General features: G+C 33.8%; 1 protein-coding gene across 1 annotated transcript in view; it reads right to left on the bottom strand.

Moving 5' to 3' along the window:
* The window catches only part of LOC111703073 (mucin-5AC), a 15084-nt gene extending 1829 nt beyond the window's left edge, over positions 1–13255 (bottom strand). The window contains exon 1 of the mRNA XM_023474933.1: positions 10885–13255. Coding sequence (XP_023330701.1) covers positions 10885–12765 — 1881 coding nt within the window. The 5' untranslated portion in view covers positions 12766–13255. The remainder of the gene's footprint in view (positions 1–10884) is intronic.
* Positions 13256–18614: the final 5359 nt, after the last annotated feature.

The raw sequence follows: 18614 nt of genomic DNA, 5'->3' as shown, positions 1-18614 counted from the left end.
TGAACCTATCCTCCCCCTCTACATTGGTATAGTATGAAATTCATCTTTAGAAAGAAACAATCGGTATCTCTCATGGTCATTAATTGCATACAATGTAAAATCATGTATCATTCATCAAACAACAAAAACAAAAGCAAAAAAAGAACAAAAAGCTTTAGAAAGAAAGAAGAGAAGAGAGAGAACCCGTGATGTTTATGTTTTTTTTTGTAGGACTTCACATGTCCCCAGGGAAGGTTTATAAATTATCAAAATTTCAAAAATTAGCCTCCAACAAAATTCAAATGTCATTAAATTTAAAAAATCAACAAAATTTTTATATAAAACATTTTGTTTTGTTTTTGTTTTACAATGTACACATAGAGAAAATGTTCACAATTGAAAAAGAAGATGGGCGCAAAGCGCCCTAAAAGGCTAGTATTATATAAAGCTTTCATTTTTCAATAAAACTTATTTACAGAAAAACAATTCTGAATATGAAATAAAGATTTTTAATATTAAAATTTCAATTTCTTAATTTTAAAAAACGGTAAATACAAATTCAGTGAGTCTTAACTTTAAACACCATTTTTACCCATTGAAGGAAGATTTATTGCAATTATTGATTTCTTCTTTGTTGCACAAAAAGTTATTAAGTCGTTTAAGTTATTTTTGACGGAGTTTGAAATAAGACAGAACCACTTTCTTTGTAGTTAATTTTACGTGCCAGTGTAACTAAAAAAAGTCTAAAATATGAGAACACAAAAGTAAATAAAGCGCAAAAAATCTGTTAAGCGTGCATACTTTGCGCACATTTCCTCTAAAGCCATCAAACCATTTCACCGACAAAGATTGCATATGCAAAATGCACAGAAACTAGTGCAAAATATTCGCTGCTTGGTTTGAAATTCAATTCTTGAAAGATGAAGAGACAGTTATAAAAAATATATAAACACTTTTTTTTGGGGGGGGGGGGAGGGGGGGGGCCTTTTAAGATTAAACTATAAAATATGTTATACTTACTTTTCGTTTTCTTTTGAACGTTCTAAGAATCATTGTTTTAAAATTTGTTTAAATTTAAATGTAATTAAAATTAAATCTGAACTTTGCAAAAATCTTTAGACTCTGCAATTAATAACATTGAATTCAATGAACTTTTGTGCAAAATTTGATGCACAAGGAACAGGAAGAATAAAGTGGGACTGACAGAAAATGCTTGAACAGCAAGTATAAACAAAATCAAGAAACAGGTTTTTATAAAACATATTCCATAAGTGGGGGAAATCATTTAAAAAATAAAAATGATGGATAAAAATACATTTTGATTTTAAGTTTAATATTTTCCATGAAATTATTATTATCCTTTTTTAAAGAATTTAATACTTTATCATAATTTGGGGCCTTTTTGTCAGCTATATACTTTAAGAAGATTAGGATATAAATATGATTAAAACAATTTAATAATTTAAACCACCTAATTCTATTTTATAATAATAAATGCTCTGGGTGCGAATTTAAACAGATCAAAATATCACTTTTTATCAAATTATAATGATTAAGAAGATTTTGACAAACAACCAGTAAGTTAAGGGGGGAGGGCAGAACCGCTATTTAGGGGGGATGGGCACATGCCCCCTCTCCCCTAAAGGATCAAATTTAGGGTGAAATGAGTAAACTTTTATGTGAAATATGCTTTGCCCCTCCCTGTCTACCCGGGGTTCCCCCCCCCCAAAAAAAAAAAAAACTTATAGTTACAGGCCATAGGGGTGGGGGGGGGGGGGAAGTGTCATGCCAATCTTCAAGACGACAGCATGCTATACAATGCCCCGTATTTGGAGATATTAAATTAAGTCTCCTAGAGTTTATATTTATTAATAGTTTGAGTTGTAAAGGTGTTTGTCCAAGGCCAACGGCATAAAGATAAGAGTTTGTACAAATATTTAGACAAACTTTGTATGTTCGGAAACAGAGGGAGGGGGAGGTGGGGATTTTTCACTTATTGCTTTCTTTATAGCTAGGCTTATGTTTGCTTAATAGGCTTACATTTGCTTCAAGTCAATAGTTTCTTCTAAAAACTCTCTTGTGAGTAACAATTATGCAAAAAATATTGATTTTTTAAAAAGGTTTACATCAAATACTTTCATGGATCAAAGAAATCGAGTTTTTGCCACAAACTCAAATGTATGATGCAACTTGATGGTGTAAACCTTTAATAAATCAAACTTATTTGATCTAATAGAAAACATAGTTTGAACTATGTAAGGTCTACGACATTGGGTTAATAAGATATTGGGATTAAATCAGAGTTTGTGGCAAAAACTAATTCTTTTATTTTCTGTTATTTTTCACAATATGACATGTTTTTTAAGTTTAATGTTAGATGCTCAAGATAAAGATTAAAACCATGATTAATGCCTTTATTTAGGAAATTTATGGCCATAGCGATGATTTGTGTTTTCGATAAAAAGATTAAATTAAGAATTTATTCAATTATTATCTAATCTCGAGATAGAATCAAACATTAATGATTGACCGTTTTTTGAAGCTATGAAACCTAAACTTACACAGCGCTGATTTAACGGTTCGGTTTCGATCACAATTTGACCTATTAAACGATCACAATTTGACCAATTTGAGTTATAGACCACAATGTGATTGAATGCAAATAGATGAAACCGAATGCATCTCGCCCTGGTTAGTCCGGGGTGAAACGGGGAGCATATAAATTAATCAACATTTAAAGGGACAGTCAACGTTATTTTAAGTGAAATTTTATTTAAAGAGAAACATGCCCAAAACACAACTTACTTATTATGAGAAATCTCAATCGGAGGTAAAATGTCTGACATTAAAACAAGGATCTCTCAATATCTCGCTGTATATCGGGTCACTTGAAATAATGTCTACACTCTAAAGTCCCTAGAAAATGTAGACAATTTTTTGTGACACACTGTACCTCAAGTTGGGTAAAGACGCATACCACAATTTGGTGAGAGCTGTGGTTTATGTCAAACATGGAAAATTTAGTTCATCTCAAACCACAAAATGCAATTGAGTTCAGAGGTAGAAATTTTTGTGTGTGTGGGATAATGCCAAGGTTGTATAATAAGGTTGGTTAATCTCGATGCTCTTCAATTTACAGAAAATGTCGTCCCCTGAGCATAGATAGATAAAAACCTCATATGACGTCATTGATTAAAGAGGCAAGAGTGTCGTCATATGAGGTTTTATCTATCTATGCATTAGAGACAATATATACCCTACATTGGAGCGCATCGAGAGTAACCAACCTTATTATACAACCTTGGATACCGCTAATCTACAATACTTGATCCCAATACCCAATTTTAGAGGAATAAGTTAATTTTCCGACTATGGGATATCCAACAGAAATATTCTAATGTCTGTAACGATAAATGATATAGATAACTGATTGATCCATGGATTAACAACACAAAAGTTGTGACCTCAGATTATTATAAATTCAATAATACAAATATTCATTTAACTGAGTATAATGGGGTCGGGAAATTTATCCACCCCTTTCCCCCATATGCACAAGGAACAGGAAGAATAAAGTGGGACTGACAGAAAATGCTTGAAAAGCAAGTATAAACAAAATCAAGAAACAGGTTTGTATAAAACATATTTCATAAGCGATAAATATTAGGTTATTTTTATAAATTCTTACAACTTGAAGCTATAGTTGGGTTTACCTTGAATATTTATTATGCAATATTTGCAACATTTTTGCAAGTTTTAGTCGTAAAATTTGCAAATCTTAAACTTTATGAACTTTGAAAAACAATGCAAAATAAAAGTACTATTATTTTTTTAACGCTAATTGCAGTTGTGCATCAGTAAAGGGTGTCGCAAAACAACTACCTATAATTTCAGAATCACAAACTTTTTTCATTTTTATATTATTTTCTTCACTCATATTGTAAGTTAAAACTTATTATTATCATAAAGTCAAAGACTAAATCTTTAGTTTGAAGAAAATNCCTCAGACCTCTGAGTACACTGCGAATCAGATAAGAAGCCTCAGTAATACGATGCACTTTGTAGCTTTAATTTATAGACACCCTGTAGCCAAACTATCCATCCCCAAGCTTTAAAAATCAAATCTCAAATTTATTTGAAACTATCTTTTCACAATTTATTCTTCATTTTGATTAAAGTAATGTAAATTTAGCCCGGAGAAGAAAGCCTAGGGATGTTGTAAATTTTGGCGTAGTTACAGTTGCAAAAAATACAATTCGCACACAGATGTCATGTTGATTTATGAATGATTTGACAGTTTCGCACTTTTCTGCACAATGCACACGACGCCTCACAGAGATACTGCAAATAATTCTGCATAGATATGTTTAACATCTACAAAGTATAATGACATATCACTTCGCCCCAAAACCCTTTTAAGGATTTTTATAATTGAAAAAGTTTTCCGGTGTACGTACAAAATATAAATAAAGTATGTGCAAATCAGTTAAAACGAAAATGCGCAATTTTCTTTGGTTAATTTCACAAATTGGATTGATGGATTAGGACAGGTTGCATTAGCCTCAAATTTAGGACCCTGGCTGCATTAGGATTAATTTTCGGATCATTTCGCTCAATTACCTAAATTTGGCCTGAATAGGCCTTAGATAAGATTGTACAGATTGTCCCACAATGTCATGAGAGATACAGGGGGATTAAAATGTGCTTTTTAGAAAAAAGTTAAATTAACAATAAAAAAGCATTTGATAAAAAAGCACAAACTAAGCAACATATTAATATATCCAAGTAACCGTAAGAAACCCTTGATTAAGTTAAGATAAATAAGATTGTCTAAAGCAAAGTAAATAACCTGCTGACACACAAAAGCGATCCTCAATAGATCTCAGATAAGATAAAGGGTGTGTAATAATAAATATTTTTTTTAGAGAAAATAAATATCACAAAAAATAATCTTTTGAGAATAGAACAAAACTGAAAAATAAGATAGAATAGAGTGGAAAAATTGACCAGAAACAGTCTAGAAATGTAAAATTATTTCAAATAAAGATGATTAAAACAAAGTATATCTTCTGCTATCCCTAAGCTATAGGAAAATACAATTATATATATATATGCTCATTTGTCAAGCTCAGCTGTCAGAGCTGTAAAAATAGATTGATTTTTAACTGTAAATATTCATCTTCGCCTTGTGGCTGTATACTTTACTAAGGGGTTATTGAAGAGTGGAGATCCCATTCAGAACAGTTCAAATACAGTGTTTTGGGAGGATATATAAACTATAATTTAGACCATATAACAATAATAAAACAAACTATGCCATTTATATATGTATGCATATCTTTGTGTGTGAATAAATCTTTATAATATAATAATAATTTAAAAAAGTATATTATTGATTTTTTAATATAATATCAAAGTGTTTTTAAATAGTTCATAAAAAAGTTTATTATTATGTCTTCATAAACACCTTTTAAATATTCCTATCATTATGTGTAAAATTCTAGCATTTTTGAGATTCTATTAAAGTTTAACGAGTTTCTATCAAATTGATATTTCAACCGTTCAGCCATTTTTGAACATGCTTTTATTGATGCATTTCTTCTGTGAGTTGACAATTATGAATTTCTTATGAGAAGGCATTGCCACCTAGCTGTTAAATAAAAACGCAATAGTTTTAATTTTATAACTTTAAAGCTTTATTATTGAACCAATAAAAAATTGAAAGCTTTTAACACGCTTTAAGGGTTTATTGAGGGTTAAACAATTACCCCCCCCCCCCTACAATAAACTTAAACTTTTTTCAGAAGATGTAAACCATAACATTCGAGATTACAATAATTTTGATCGAAATTACTGTCAAAATGTTAGTGAATAACAATCTGTGAGATATCCCTAATAGTGTGTTCACTGTTTATAATTCAAAAAATATTTGCAAGAAACTGAGTTCTTCAATCCCTAACTGTTTGGTTTTCACTCTCCCAGCCCTAACTGTTTGGTGTTCACTCTCCCAGCCATTAAAAGGAGACTGACGAGGGATTGAAGGGTACTTAACAGATATTAATTACTACTTAAACTACACGATAATTAACTAATTGACTCATTAACCTGTTCAAACGTTTCAGTATTTCTTCAAACCATCATTAAGAAATGTATTAAAGGGACTGTACACAAAATATCAAGTGAGCCTCCTTTGCAAAAAACTAAATGCCAATTTACAACCGAGGTGACCCTTTAACTGAGCAACAATGAAGAAGATATCGTCGACACGAATTCTGTTAGTTTCCAGCAATCAATTACTCTGCTGCATTTCCTTTTTTCAGAGTATACCAATTACCAATTTTAAGATGGAAATATGAGGATATCTTCCTCATTTGTGCTATGAAAAGGGGTTAAAAGTTTCGGATAAGCCCCTCTTTAAACTGAAGGTTACTTGAAATATCATCAATAGTCCCTTTAAAATATGTTTAAACCTAGCTTTACCAATTCTAGTTGTTGAATAAGTTATGCAATAACAAAATGCAGATTGTTTAAGGAGAGCTGAGTAGAACAATTGTTTATTCTTTTTATGATTTTATCCTGCGAACAATGCAGGGTTAGTTCTAAATATAGATTTAGTTGCGCATTTTAAGTCATGTTTTAGATTCATCGTTAACAATGATCTTGTGTCTCCAGGTACCCTTTAAAACAGCTGGTATTGGTTGTGTGGTGAAAGTGATACCTAGAGAGATTGAAGAATGGCGCCCACCCATATATGAGCCTGGTGCTAAGTATTTGAATAACTAGATTTGATAAAATCAGATTAGTTCAGAGATACCCCTTTCAACAGAGGCGTACAAAGGGGAGGGGTATGGGGCTCAGTTTCCCCGGATCAGTAAAATCTGTGGTTTCCATGGGGGTTTCAGCCCTCCCCTTGAAAGAAAATGATTTAAGCCCCCCCCCCCTGGAAAGAATAAAAGTTAAGCCCCCCCCCCTGCACAAATTCCTGAGTACACCCCTGTGCTAGGAATGGAAATTGTTTTGGGGATGTTTTTTAATTTTTAATTTTCAATGTTCTTTTAAGAGGCTCAATATAAATGCGTAATTTTTATCTTTTAGTTTGCTTTACACATTGTGCAACACTTTTACTGTTTAATTAATAGTTTTATTTTTTATTTTATTTTATTATGATATGGTATTTTTCACAAAGAAATAAATATAAACTGCTAAAATATATATAATTTTGTAATAAAGATAAACATCTCAGATTTATTTGGATTCTTTTACAATTTTAAAAACCTTGATGATGAACCTATCTATAGTTATAACCTTGATGATGAACCTATCTATAGTTATAACCTTGATGATGAACCTATCTGTAGTTATAACCTTGATGATGAACCTATCTGTAGTTATAACCTTGATGATGAACCTATCTATAGTTATAACCTTGATGATGAACCTATCTATAGTTATAACCTTGATGATGAACCTATCTGTAATTATAACCAATAAATAATGTTCAGAAACCCTAACGAAATGAAGCAGATAATGGCTGTATTGGAATAAAGACAGTCAAAATCGTTTTAAAAAAAAGGTGAAAAGTTTTGATCTACAGTGAGGTCCATTTAACTGTGAAATTGAAAGACGACTCATGGACTCAAGGCAAGAAGTATGAAATAAAAGGGAGATACAACTGACGCGGCCCGCCCTACCATATGATTATACGTGCTTTGCAGACGGGTACTCCACTGTTATATGAAATATTCAGAATAGGTTATTGTATACGCGGTAATTGTACATTAGACAAATATTTCTTATTCAAATAAAGTACTGTCTGCAAAGCATGTATAATTATATGGTAGGGCGGGCCGCGTCAGATGTATCTTCCCTTCTATTTTATACTCCTTGATGACTCAAGGTATGACTTCTAATAGTCCAATAAACATTATAATCCAATTGTGCAGTTCAAAGAGGCACAACCAGATTACACTTTAAAAGTTTCAAAGATTTCATGAAATTGGAATATTGTATGCGAAAAATAAACAGTTTACAATTGGGTCTAAAATAAAAGCTTACTGACTTATGGAAAGAACTTATCTCCATAATTTAATTTACAAATTTGGGGCAAATCGGAGTTCGGAAGATTCTTGAAATTTTTCAATGACACATAATTTGGCCGTCAACATATATGTGTGTCCTTTTTTGTTAATTTTCGTAAATCCTTAAAAATAATAAATCGTAAGAAATAATATAAAAATAATATCGTTAAAAACAATAAATAGATCGTTAATTATAATACACAAATTGTAAGAAATAATCAACAAAATCATTAGAAATAAAAATAGGTCGTTAGTTATCATAAACAAATTGTCAAAAATAATCAACAAATCGTTGGAAATAATAAAAATAGTTAAACACATTTTTATTTGAAAGACTGGACCTTATAATATGCTCTAAATGTCAGACCTAGTAATAATTAAACGGTCTAACCCCCCCCTTTCCCGGTATATTATCCCCCCCCTATACTGCCTGGGCCTTATTAGGGTTTAATACTTGACCTTTACCCGACAAAGTTACAATGAATTGGAGTCTAGGCCTTCAAATTTAGAAGTATATATTTCTAGAACATATTGGTGTCATGTTTAAAAAAAATGGCTTTAGCTGCCAATCGCCATATTGGACGCACACAAGGATTTTAATTACATTTTTGAGGATTTTTTTGGGAAATGAAAAAAAAATTTACTTAAAATGATTTAAAACTTAAAACATTTCAAAAATATATATAAAATTGAACGATAGATTAACTTATTGATACTCGGATAGATAGATGGATAAATAATAATTTTGGAAATTCAGATATTTCTACTTCTACATTAATAATATATACTATATAATATACTGTTTTATCTATGATTATGATGATTATAGGGTGTGTTCTGTGCAGCCTTGGGAGGGATGGGTGTCACTGCATTTTTTTAAATCAATGCCTTCAAGGTGTTCCCTCAGAGATTAAACTTTAAATTGAAACAAAGTGATTAAAGAATTAAAGAATAATAAAAAAAACTAGGTTTTTTTAAAAGAAATAATAACTTCAAATCTTCTGAGGGTTTTCACATTTTAATTAAAAACTTCATAAAAAGTAAAAAAAATTCATTATCTAAAAAAATACAATACAAACTATTGTTTCTGCTTCAACAATTAAAATTTAAACAAGTCTCTAAATCAAAATTATAAATATAATTTCAGGAACCGTTTTAACACCAAATATAACTTTTTCCCCCTTTTACTTTTTCTGCAAATATAATCCAAGCAACTTTAAATGTCTTTGAAGTAAAACATTGTAAAATAGTAAAAAGCAAAAAAAATAGTAAAAAAAAAGTAAAAATAGACAAAGTTTTCAAAATAACAAGATTCATTAAAAGTTTCAAATCGGATGACTTAAAAAACTTAAATATTTAGAATTTTGTTAAAAAAGAGTCTGGTCATGTTGGGCTGGGTTGGGTTGGGTCCTGCCATTACTCTTCAAATATCGAGACTCAAACAATTATTCTTACTCCAGGTGTACCTCAGACCACGTGTGTATAGGGTGTTAAAATAAAGTGAACCAAATGGGGACAGGGTCTCTCAACAAATTGGAAATAACAACTTCCTTTTAAAGTTTTCTTAATGCAGAGGTAACATATCCTTAAGCGAGTTTTGCTTTTAGTCATGTATAGGTGGGGGTGGGAGGTGGAGCGGCCGGCCGACTATGTTTTATATATATTTTACCTTGAAACACACTGTATTCAATAAAAGAGAGATCAGTCTATATATAGATTCAATACTAAATCTTTAAACCTATAGTTTGTTTGTATCTCCACTTTTTTTACGTTAGAAGCTTTAAAACAATCTTAAAATCCCCTCCATCTTTTTTTTCAAATGCAAAAATGCAAAACATAAAATCCATTCCAAATATATTTAAATTCTATTATTGGTAATAAACAATATTTGCTTGAAATATTGATTTGATTTAATTAATTGCATAAAGTTTTAATTTGAAAATTTCGATTAAAGGTCAAATAAAACTTCATAGTTTGTAAATTCAACTTAGGTTCTTGTTAAAATTTTTTTTTTCATTTTTAAAATTATTTTTGTGAAACCAACTGAGGAGGACAGAAAACAAGTCCCCAATTTTGCGAATTGCCCCAAAAATGGATTCACGATTGAATTATCCTTATTGCCATTGCTGACTATATTGAATATATCAAGTAAAAATACTAAAATATATCTTTATCCATGCCTGTTTTCTGAATAAAACAACTTTAAGAGGGCAGGCTTGAAAATTGTAATAAATATCAGAATCAATTAAATTGCAGGCAAAAAAACTGAGATAAAGAATGTTGTTATTGTCATACTTTTAAAATGCTCAGGGTCAAAAAAGAGCACGGGGGGTATGACTTGCTAGGCTTAAAACGGCCTAGTATTTTTTGCGGTTTCAAGGCAATTTTTAAAATAGATAATCTCATTTTCAAGCTATGTGTTTCTCACACCTTTTTTCAGTAATGAATCTAAACTCTTTAAAATTGCTTTCTTTGTCGCCATTTTTACTTTGTATATCTTAAAAGTGAAAAATATCCTGATTTTGTTGCCAAAACTCTGATTTTTGCAATCCGATATTCTAGACAATTCATATTTCAAAATATGAATTTTACTTAATACCAATAGTTTGAAGATTAAAGGTTAAAAGTTGCACTATCAGGTTGCAAAGGTGTAGCTAATAGAAAATTTGAGTTAGTGGCAAGAACTCAATTCCATGGTGGCATCTTTATAAAATTTCAAAACCTTTCTCTATTCGACGTTTATTGGATACAAACAAACAGACATTCCAAATATATATTTAAATAGAAATATTCTGATTGATTATTTGTAAACGAAAGTAAATCCAACCTGTTTATTCTGATTTTCATGAGTCTGACTTCTCCAGGGTGTGAGCGCTGTGCCGGTCAACATTGGTTCCCGGCGTATAGGTAGAACACGTGTTCCTTGACCCGGATCCAAACCAAACAAGGACGGACTCTTCTCAAACATTAGAACACGCTCAGCCACGGATCCTCCAGGGAGCATCCGTCTCATGGGAGCTCCAGGTTGCAAAGTGGAGGGTGTGGAGCTGCGTTCAAAAATATGTTGCTTCTGCTGCGGTGTAAGCTCTGGATGAGGAGCAGCTGGAGTTTCCATTCTCCTTTTGTTTTTCCGACGAAGCTGCTCCAATAGGAAGGAGGATGCATCATCCCCCCAAGGGGAGAATTTATCACTGTCAAACATACTCCGGGCAATTAAACTGTTAGGACGTAATCCACCTTCTCGAGCTGGAAGAGACAGAGCCATCCTTTGCTTGGCCTCCTCAAACCGTCGTCTCATAGCCATGATATTCTCATCCTGGTCCCGAACCGTCCCAAACTGATCAAATAGGTTGGGCATTGGTTCGTGTTCAATCACTGGTTTCTCCAGGGGAAACTGAAAAGGGTTTTTGTGAACACTTTGAAGGACGGAGGGAGATTTTAGGCCCTGACTAGAACTAGGGCTTGAGATCACCTTAACTGGGATTGGGATTGAATCTGGTTGGTCTAGAGAAGGTTTCAAGTTCGGAGATTGGACATGAGAACTTTTCTGAGCTTGTAATGGACTTAGAGGAGATTTAAAACCCGGAGACTGAACTCCGGGAGATCTTATTCCTGGAGATTGGATCATGGGACTTTTATGTGATGGAGATTGTGTCATGGGAGATTGAATTGACGGAGACATTCGTCCATTGTCTTTAGAAAATATGGATTGCATGGGGGCATGGATAAAATCATTTATGTTTGAACCCGTCACACTCATTGGGTTCAATATATCACTAGGAAACATGCTTGAAGAGGAAGGTTTAGGAGACAAAGGATCCGGAGAACCTACAGACCGGATAGAATTAGTCAACATTGGGCTCCGTAGTGGTGAAGCTCCTCTATAGGTTAGGGTTGGGGTGGGAGAAGGACTCCGGACAGGAGATGCAGATCCGTTCGGAGAACCCAACCTGCGCATAATAGTTGAAGATATTGTATTTCTAGCTGCTTGTTTAGCTCTATCAGTACTCACAAAACTAGTGACTAATTCTTCTAGGTTTCCGGTTAGATTAGGCGAGGCTAGGAGTTCTAGAGGACCAACATCAGTGTTGGAGGACGGAGATATATGCGTTATAGAGGATCCTTTCGAGGGAGACTCACGTGTTGAGGAGGTTGGAGAGGATAATGTGGAGTTCCGGGGCGAGGAGGAGTTCGAATTCCTATTAAAGGGCGGATTTCTCTCCGGGTATGAGCCGTGTCTATCTAAACTATTGGTGGAGAAGCTTGGTTGCGGCCGAACCGAACTATATTGTCGATCCAAACTGCCGTAGGATTCACTGGGGAATTTATTACTCACTCCTGTATCCCCACCGTTCCTGTATCCGGCGGGAATAGAGTTGAAGGGGGCCTGGTTCCTGTTGGGAACTCCTCCGTTCTCTAATCTTGGAGAACTAGTTCCTCCCCGTTCTCTTAGATCCCTGGAGAGAGGATTACTAGTTTCGTCTAGAGAGGGTGAGACGGACTGGGCTGAAGAGAGTTTATACTGAACAGGATTCTGACTCACTCCGTTGTTTTTCCATGAATTATAGAGAACCTCGGCATGCTGGGAGATCTGCTGAGATATAGCTTCAATATCGTCCAGCTCCTTCACCATGTCGTTGTTTATTAACTGTGTGTAGATATCCCGGGACCCGTTGGTTCCGTTAGGTTTCCTCCCTCCTCTCTCCATATCTCTGGGTGCACCCCTGACACCTGTTCTAACCTGAACCCGGCTTGGTTTAATGAGATGCTCAAGATTACGTCATATTTGCCCAAACATATGGCAATATATTAATCTCTCACACAGTCATTCTATCTCCTCCCACCCCCACACGCTAAACCAAATTTTGTTATCCTAGAAACAGGAATATAATCACGTCAAGAAAAAGTCCGGGTTCAAATTTCATCCCGAAACCCTGATTCTCTCTCTGTATCTTTGCCTCCTGTCTTGATGAATTTAATATTAATATGCACAAGCTCACTATATAACAATCACTTCTAAGACTGCACCAATGCAGCTTTTACATTGTAAATTTATCTCTGTAAAATCTCCGGGACGGGTTGGCAGTTCTCCAACATGGGTTTATATCAGGGAAAGTATACACTAGGGTCTAGGAGAACTGTACTCGGAGTCAGTTCATCTGAAAATAAAACTCTTGATGCGTGAGCTAAGTGCGAGCTGTAGAACTGAGTTGAGAGAGGCCGGTCCGAGCCATCAAGGTCGGACCTGGGGCTGCCTGGTGTATGCCTAGATATACGCCCGTCACTGCCTGACTATCTATCTATCTATGTAATTGAATTTTGTGGCTAAGCATGGAGAATGATAATTATTGACGAAGGGAAAATAAATTACTTAAATATCTGTAGATTATAGATATATTTTTATATATTGTATCTTTTCAATATGCATTGCAGCATACATTATATTTAATGAAACAAACTGAAAGGGGCTTTAAGAACTTTCATATAATTACTTAATTATTTCAACCCGGTTAGAAAAATAATGTGGTAAAAATTTCTCCTTTTTGCAAACCCCTCCTTCTTCCCAACCTATCCTTCTTCCACACCTATCCTTTTCCCCAACCCTTCCTACTTTCCAACCAATCCTTCTTCCCAACCTATCAAGCGCGTACTAAGGATTTTAGCCAGGGGGAAGTTGTTTTGCCCCCCCCCCTGGCCTTAAAAATGCTGTTATTCTATATTAAGTCTATTACATGTCCTCTACGTAGTCCCAACTCAAGGACTATAATATATTAAAATGTATTACTCTGTACAGTTCTGTATTACTCTTTGAAGTCCTGAGTAATCTCCTGAGACTACTCCCCTTGTATGTGCAGATTCAAGGACTATATATTTTAATGTATCCCTCTATATATAGTTCTGTATTACTCTCTGAAGTCCTGAGTAGTCTCCTAAAGACTTCCCAACAGAAACTTTCTTCCCAAACCATCCTTCTACCCAACCTATCCTTCTTCCCAACCTATTTTTCTTCACATCCCTTCCTACTTTCCTACCCCTCCTATTTCCCAACCCATCCATCCTCCCAAACTATCCTTCTTCCAACCCATCCTTCTTCCCACCCAATCCTACTTCCCAACCCATCCTTCTTCCCAACCAATCCTTCTTGCCAACGCCTTCTACTTCACAACTCATCCTTTTTCCCAACCCATCCTTCTTCCCAACCTATCCTTCTTCCCAAGCCATCCTTCTTCCCAACCTATCCTTTCTCCCAAGCCATCCTTCTTCCCAACCTATACTTCTTCCCAACCCTTCCTTCTTCCCAACCTATCCTTCTTCCCAAGCCATCCTTTTTCCCAACCTATCCTTTCTCCCAAGCCATCCTTCTTCCCAACCTATCCTTTCTCCCAAGCCAGCCTTCTTCCCAAGCTATCCTTCTTCCCAACCTATATTTCTTCCCAACCCATCCTACTTCCTAACTCCTCCTACTTCCTAACCCAACATCCATCATCCCCCCGGCCCCTAAAGCTAGCTCGGGAAAAGACGACTAGAAATTTAATTTTAAAATATACGAAAATTATCAAAAAGAAATATCAAATTGAATTTCTAATTCTATTCACGAAACAATTTATATTAGAATTATTTATCTACAATTTCTTTTATTCTAACAATAATTTGTATTTAACATCTTTTGAAAAACATTGTGAATGTCGTCTTCTACAAGATATTATTATGTCTTATTTGAACATTTAATATCTTATGTAAATATATTTTGAATATTATCTCTCTTATTAAAACAAAATACAGAGATGAGACTTTTAAGACGACTCAAAACTTTCTAATTGTTGACTTTGGACTTAGCCGTAATAATGGAAAGATCAGGTGTAGTAATTGTAGCTGGAAACCATAAATATTCTGATAATGACTTAATTGAATTGGAAAGTATAGTTTTTACCTGAAATTATACTCTACAGGAAAAGTCGTCTTCTGTTTAAAATCCTCCAAATGAAAGTTAATAAATTACATGCTATATGATACTAGATGGACTGAACTCAATTTACATTGTACAAATATAATCATAATGCACTAGATTGGGAACCCAGCTTTGCCCTGGTTATTCATAGTTACTCCCGCAGTTTTTACCGCTCATTTTTCTATTAAAGTTGATAAGTAACTGAGGGGGGCGAAAAGGCGCACGCCCCTCCTATGTTCCTACAGGGGGGGCGCGCCCCCCTGTAGGAAGGGCGCCCCCCCCCTGTAGGAAATCGAAAACTATTACAACTCACACTGCTGTTAATGGACCATAAGGTTTTAAGTCAAAACACCTAATCTTTTTCTTCAGAAGATGTTAATATCCAGTCTATTACTGAGTTATAATCTCAATTTTCGAAAAATGATACCTAGAGAATTTTCAGCAAATCCATTTTAACCCTATCCCTGCTGGGGTACTTGAAACCCAGGATACGCTGGGGGGGGGGTCAATTTAGGGGGGGGTCAAATTTACCCCCCCCCCCAGCGGGAATAGGGTTAAAGATATCTCAGAAATCAAGTGCATTTACAGGTCTAAAATTAACGTAAATTTCGTTTAAAGACTTTAAAATGCTTCTTTTGGAGTTTTCTTACAATATTTTTTAAATGTTAATTTCAGGTCCCAAATTTTGTAACTTTTCATGAAAAGTCAACTGGCATTGTATTTTTAACTATTTTGACTTGAAACCTGATGGTCCATTTTCAGCAGTGTAAGCTATTAACTTGAGTCTAAAAGTCAACTTCCTATTCCAGAGTTTTCTGGTTATCACTGTATTTCATTCATTCAATTATTTAACAATATCTGCCCTGTTTCATTTTGGAAATCTTGAACAAGTTTTTTTTTTAGTTTTATGTTTTATATTATGTAAATAAAAAATAATTTGTTTCCAGATATTATTGTTCATTTAAAAAACTGTGTTATGACATTTCAATGATATGAAATTAAGCAATGAAAAAGATTTTAACTAAGCAATGAAAAAGATTGTAACACTTCACAAATTTAAAGTAAAAAAGTTAGCTTTTCAGACAGAAAAATCAAAAAATTTTCTAAGCAGGGGGGCTCTCCTGAACCCCCGCCTCATTAACTTCCTATCACTCGGTGAGCCCACCCCACCCCTTACAAAAGCACCCAGTTACGGGCCTGAAGTCGATACAATCTGAAAACCAAGCTAAACACATTCGCAAAGTTCTCCCGAGTTTCCCAATTAAAATTTGAGGCAAAAATATTTTGAATCCAGAAAATTTGTTGTAAAACTTACTCAAATGTTTTTAACAATCTTGTTTGAAGAAATGGGCCCTTGAGTAATAAGATAAAAACAATTTTTTGTTAAAGTTACTAAGCTCTCACGCATTTTTTCTAGCATTTAACAAGTTTTTTTTTTATAAATCGTAGAACTAATAATAATTTCGTTGATTTTTGGGCCACTCGCTTCAGCCGTTTTGCAACATTTATTGGAAAACCAGGAAAAAACTAGAAAATATACATACATAAAAGGGGGGGGGGGGAGTTAAAACTATATCCCTGAAAAGATTTAAAGGAACTAAAGTGGATTTCGGTTTGTTTAAATATTAAATGGAAACCCTTGTTGTAAACTTTTATTCTCTCGCTGTTTATTTGGCCCTCTAGAGGCCGGCCACGGAGATTATTTTATCCTCCCAGGGGAATTCTCATGACAACAACCTCGAGCTCTGATTTGAACCTCAACCCGAGGTTTGGCCATCAGCCTCCTGTTTAGTTAAGAGAAGAAAACCCGAGACTTATCAGAATACATCGCCGCTACCCTTCCGCTAAACCTCCCTGGTTGGTTAAATTGGTACTAGGATACTTTGGGATATCAGTCTTATCCTAACCATTGTTATATTGGTATACTTGGATACTTATGCTTATTAGTCTTATCCTAATCCTGAGTATAATGGTATACCCGGATACTTAGAGATATCAGGTTTATCCTAATCCTGAGTATAATGGTATACACATTTGAAAAAAAAATAATTGAGTTCTTACCACAAACTCTTCGTTCCTATATCTTTACACCCCTATGTCGTAGAAAATAGATATTTCAAAGTATTAGTTCTGTCAGATCTAAATTTGAAATATCAAGGGTTTACAATATCAGGTTGCAAAGATGTAGCGGTAAGAAAATTTGAGCAAAGACTTTCACATTAAAAATAAATCAATTAAAAACTAGTCGTGATTTTGCATCAGAAAAAGTTGACTTTTCTGAATAAATGATCGTTTTCAGACATTGTTTAAATATTTACAATTAATTAAATTTAAAAAAAAAAACAATTGCATGTTAAATTTATGCGAAACCAAATTGAAGATTTAGTAAATATTTTTTAATGCAAATAATTTTGAAATTAAAGTAATTACTTTTGATGTAAAAAGTGAGAAAAGAAAAAATCGCATTGAAGACTCAGATCAGGTTTAACTTTTCATAGCGTTATTCCGTGTTTATACTTTAGTTCAGTTTTGTTATAAACAAATTGAGTTTTTGTTTCAAATTCAAACTTTATAATAATCTTTGCAACTTAAAGTCGGAGACCTTATGATGTTTCAAACTGTAAGTTCTGTTAGATAAATAGTTCAAGTTTGAAATATCAAAGGTCGAAACCATTAGGTTGCAAAGATGTAAGGGTTAGAAAATTGAGTTTGTGGCAAAGAATCAATTACTTTGTTTCTTTTTAGTGTTTGGAACAAGATTATTCCAATTTTTGTTTATTGGCTAAACATTTCTAACTCTGGTTATTTTTTAAATAAAACCTGATCCTGTTAGACAATTAATATTCAAGAAATGAGTTCTTCCATAGTCACCATCAGGTTGCAAAGATATAGGGATTAGAAAGAATTAGAGCTTGTGAAGATTTTGCAGTTAATTTGCATAGTACAATTATAAAGATCTCTTCATCCTAAATTAAACATGCAGCAAGATTTTAATATTTTAATTTGAAATATTCTGACATTCGGTATTTTTATTTTAAGAAATTGCACATTTCACATTTCTCGATGGTTATGGTAAACAATTTTGTCCTTCTTTTTGTAAATGTTGAGACATGATTTACTTAATTTGATTTCATGTTAAACCATCATTTACACCAACCAATCGTTGGATGTTAACATTTTTTATCCTTTTAAAAAGCCTATGCCAAAAGAAGGCCTATTGCACCAACTTTGTGAAAATGTCATTTCCTGAACAACAATTTTTTTCACAACGTTCTAAAGTGCAAAAAAGGATTTGACAAAACAAAACAATTTTGAGTTTCTTAAACTTCTCAATCTGTCTAGTTCAGTGTGTGGAAACTTCTTGATCTGTCTAGTTCAGTGTGTGGAAACTTCTTGATCTGTCTAGTTCAATGTGTGGAAACATCTAGATCTGTCTAGTTCAGTGTGTGGAAAATTCTTGATCTGTCTAGTTCAGTGTGTGGAAACTTCTTGATCTGTCTTTCTTGATCTGTCTAGTTCAGTGTGTGGAAACTTCTTGATCTGTCTAGTTCAGAATGTGGAAACTTCTTGATCTGTCTAGTTCAGTGTGTGGAAATTTCTTGATCTGT

Source organism: Eurytemora carolleeae, unplaced genomic scaffold, assembly GCF_000591075.1.
Source record: "Eurytemora carolleeae unplaced genomic scaffold, Eaff_2.0 scaffold531, whole genome shotgun sequence".
NCBI classification, from domain to species: domain Eukaryota; kingdom Metazoa; phylum Arthropoda; class Copepoda; order Calanoida; family Temoridae; genus Eurytemora; species Eurytemora carolleeae.
The sequence above is the reverse complement of the archived record's forward strand: the minus strand, read 5'-3'. Positions and strand labels throughout refer to the sequence as shown.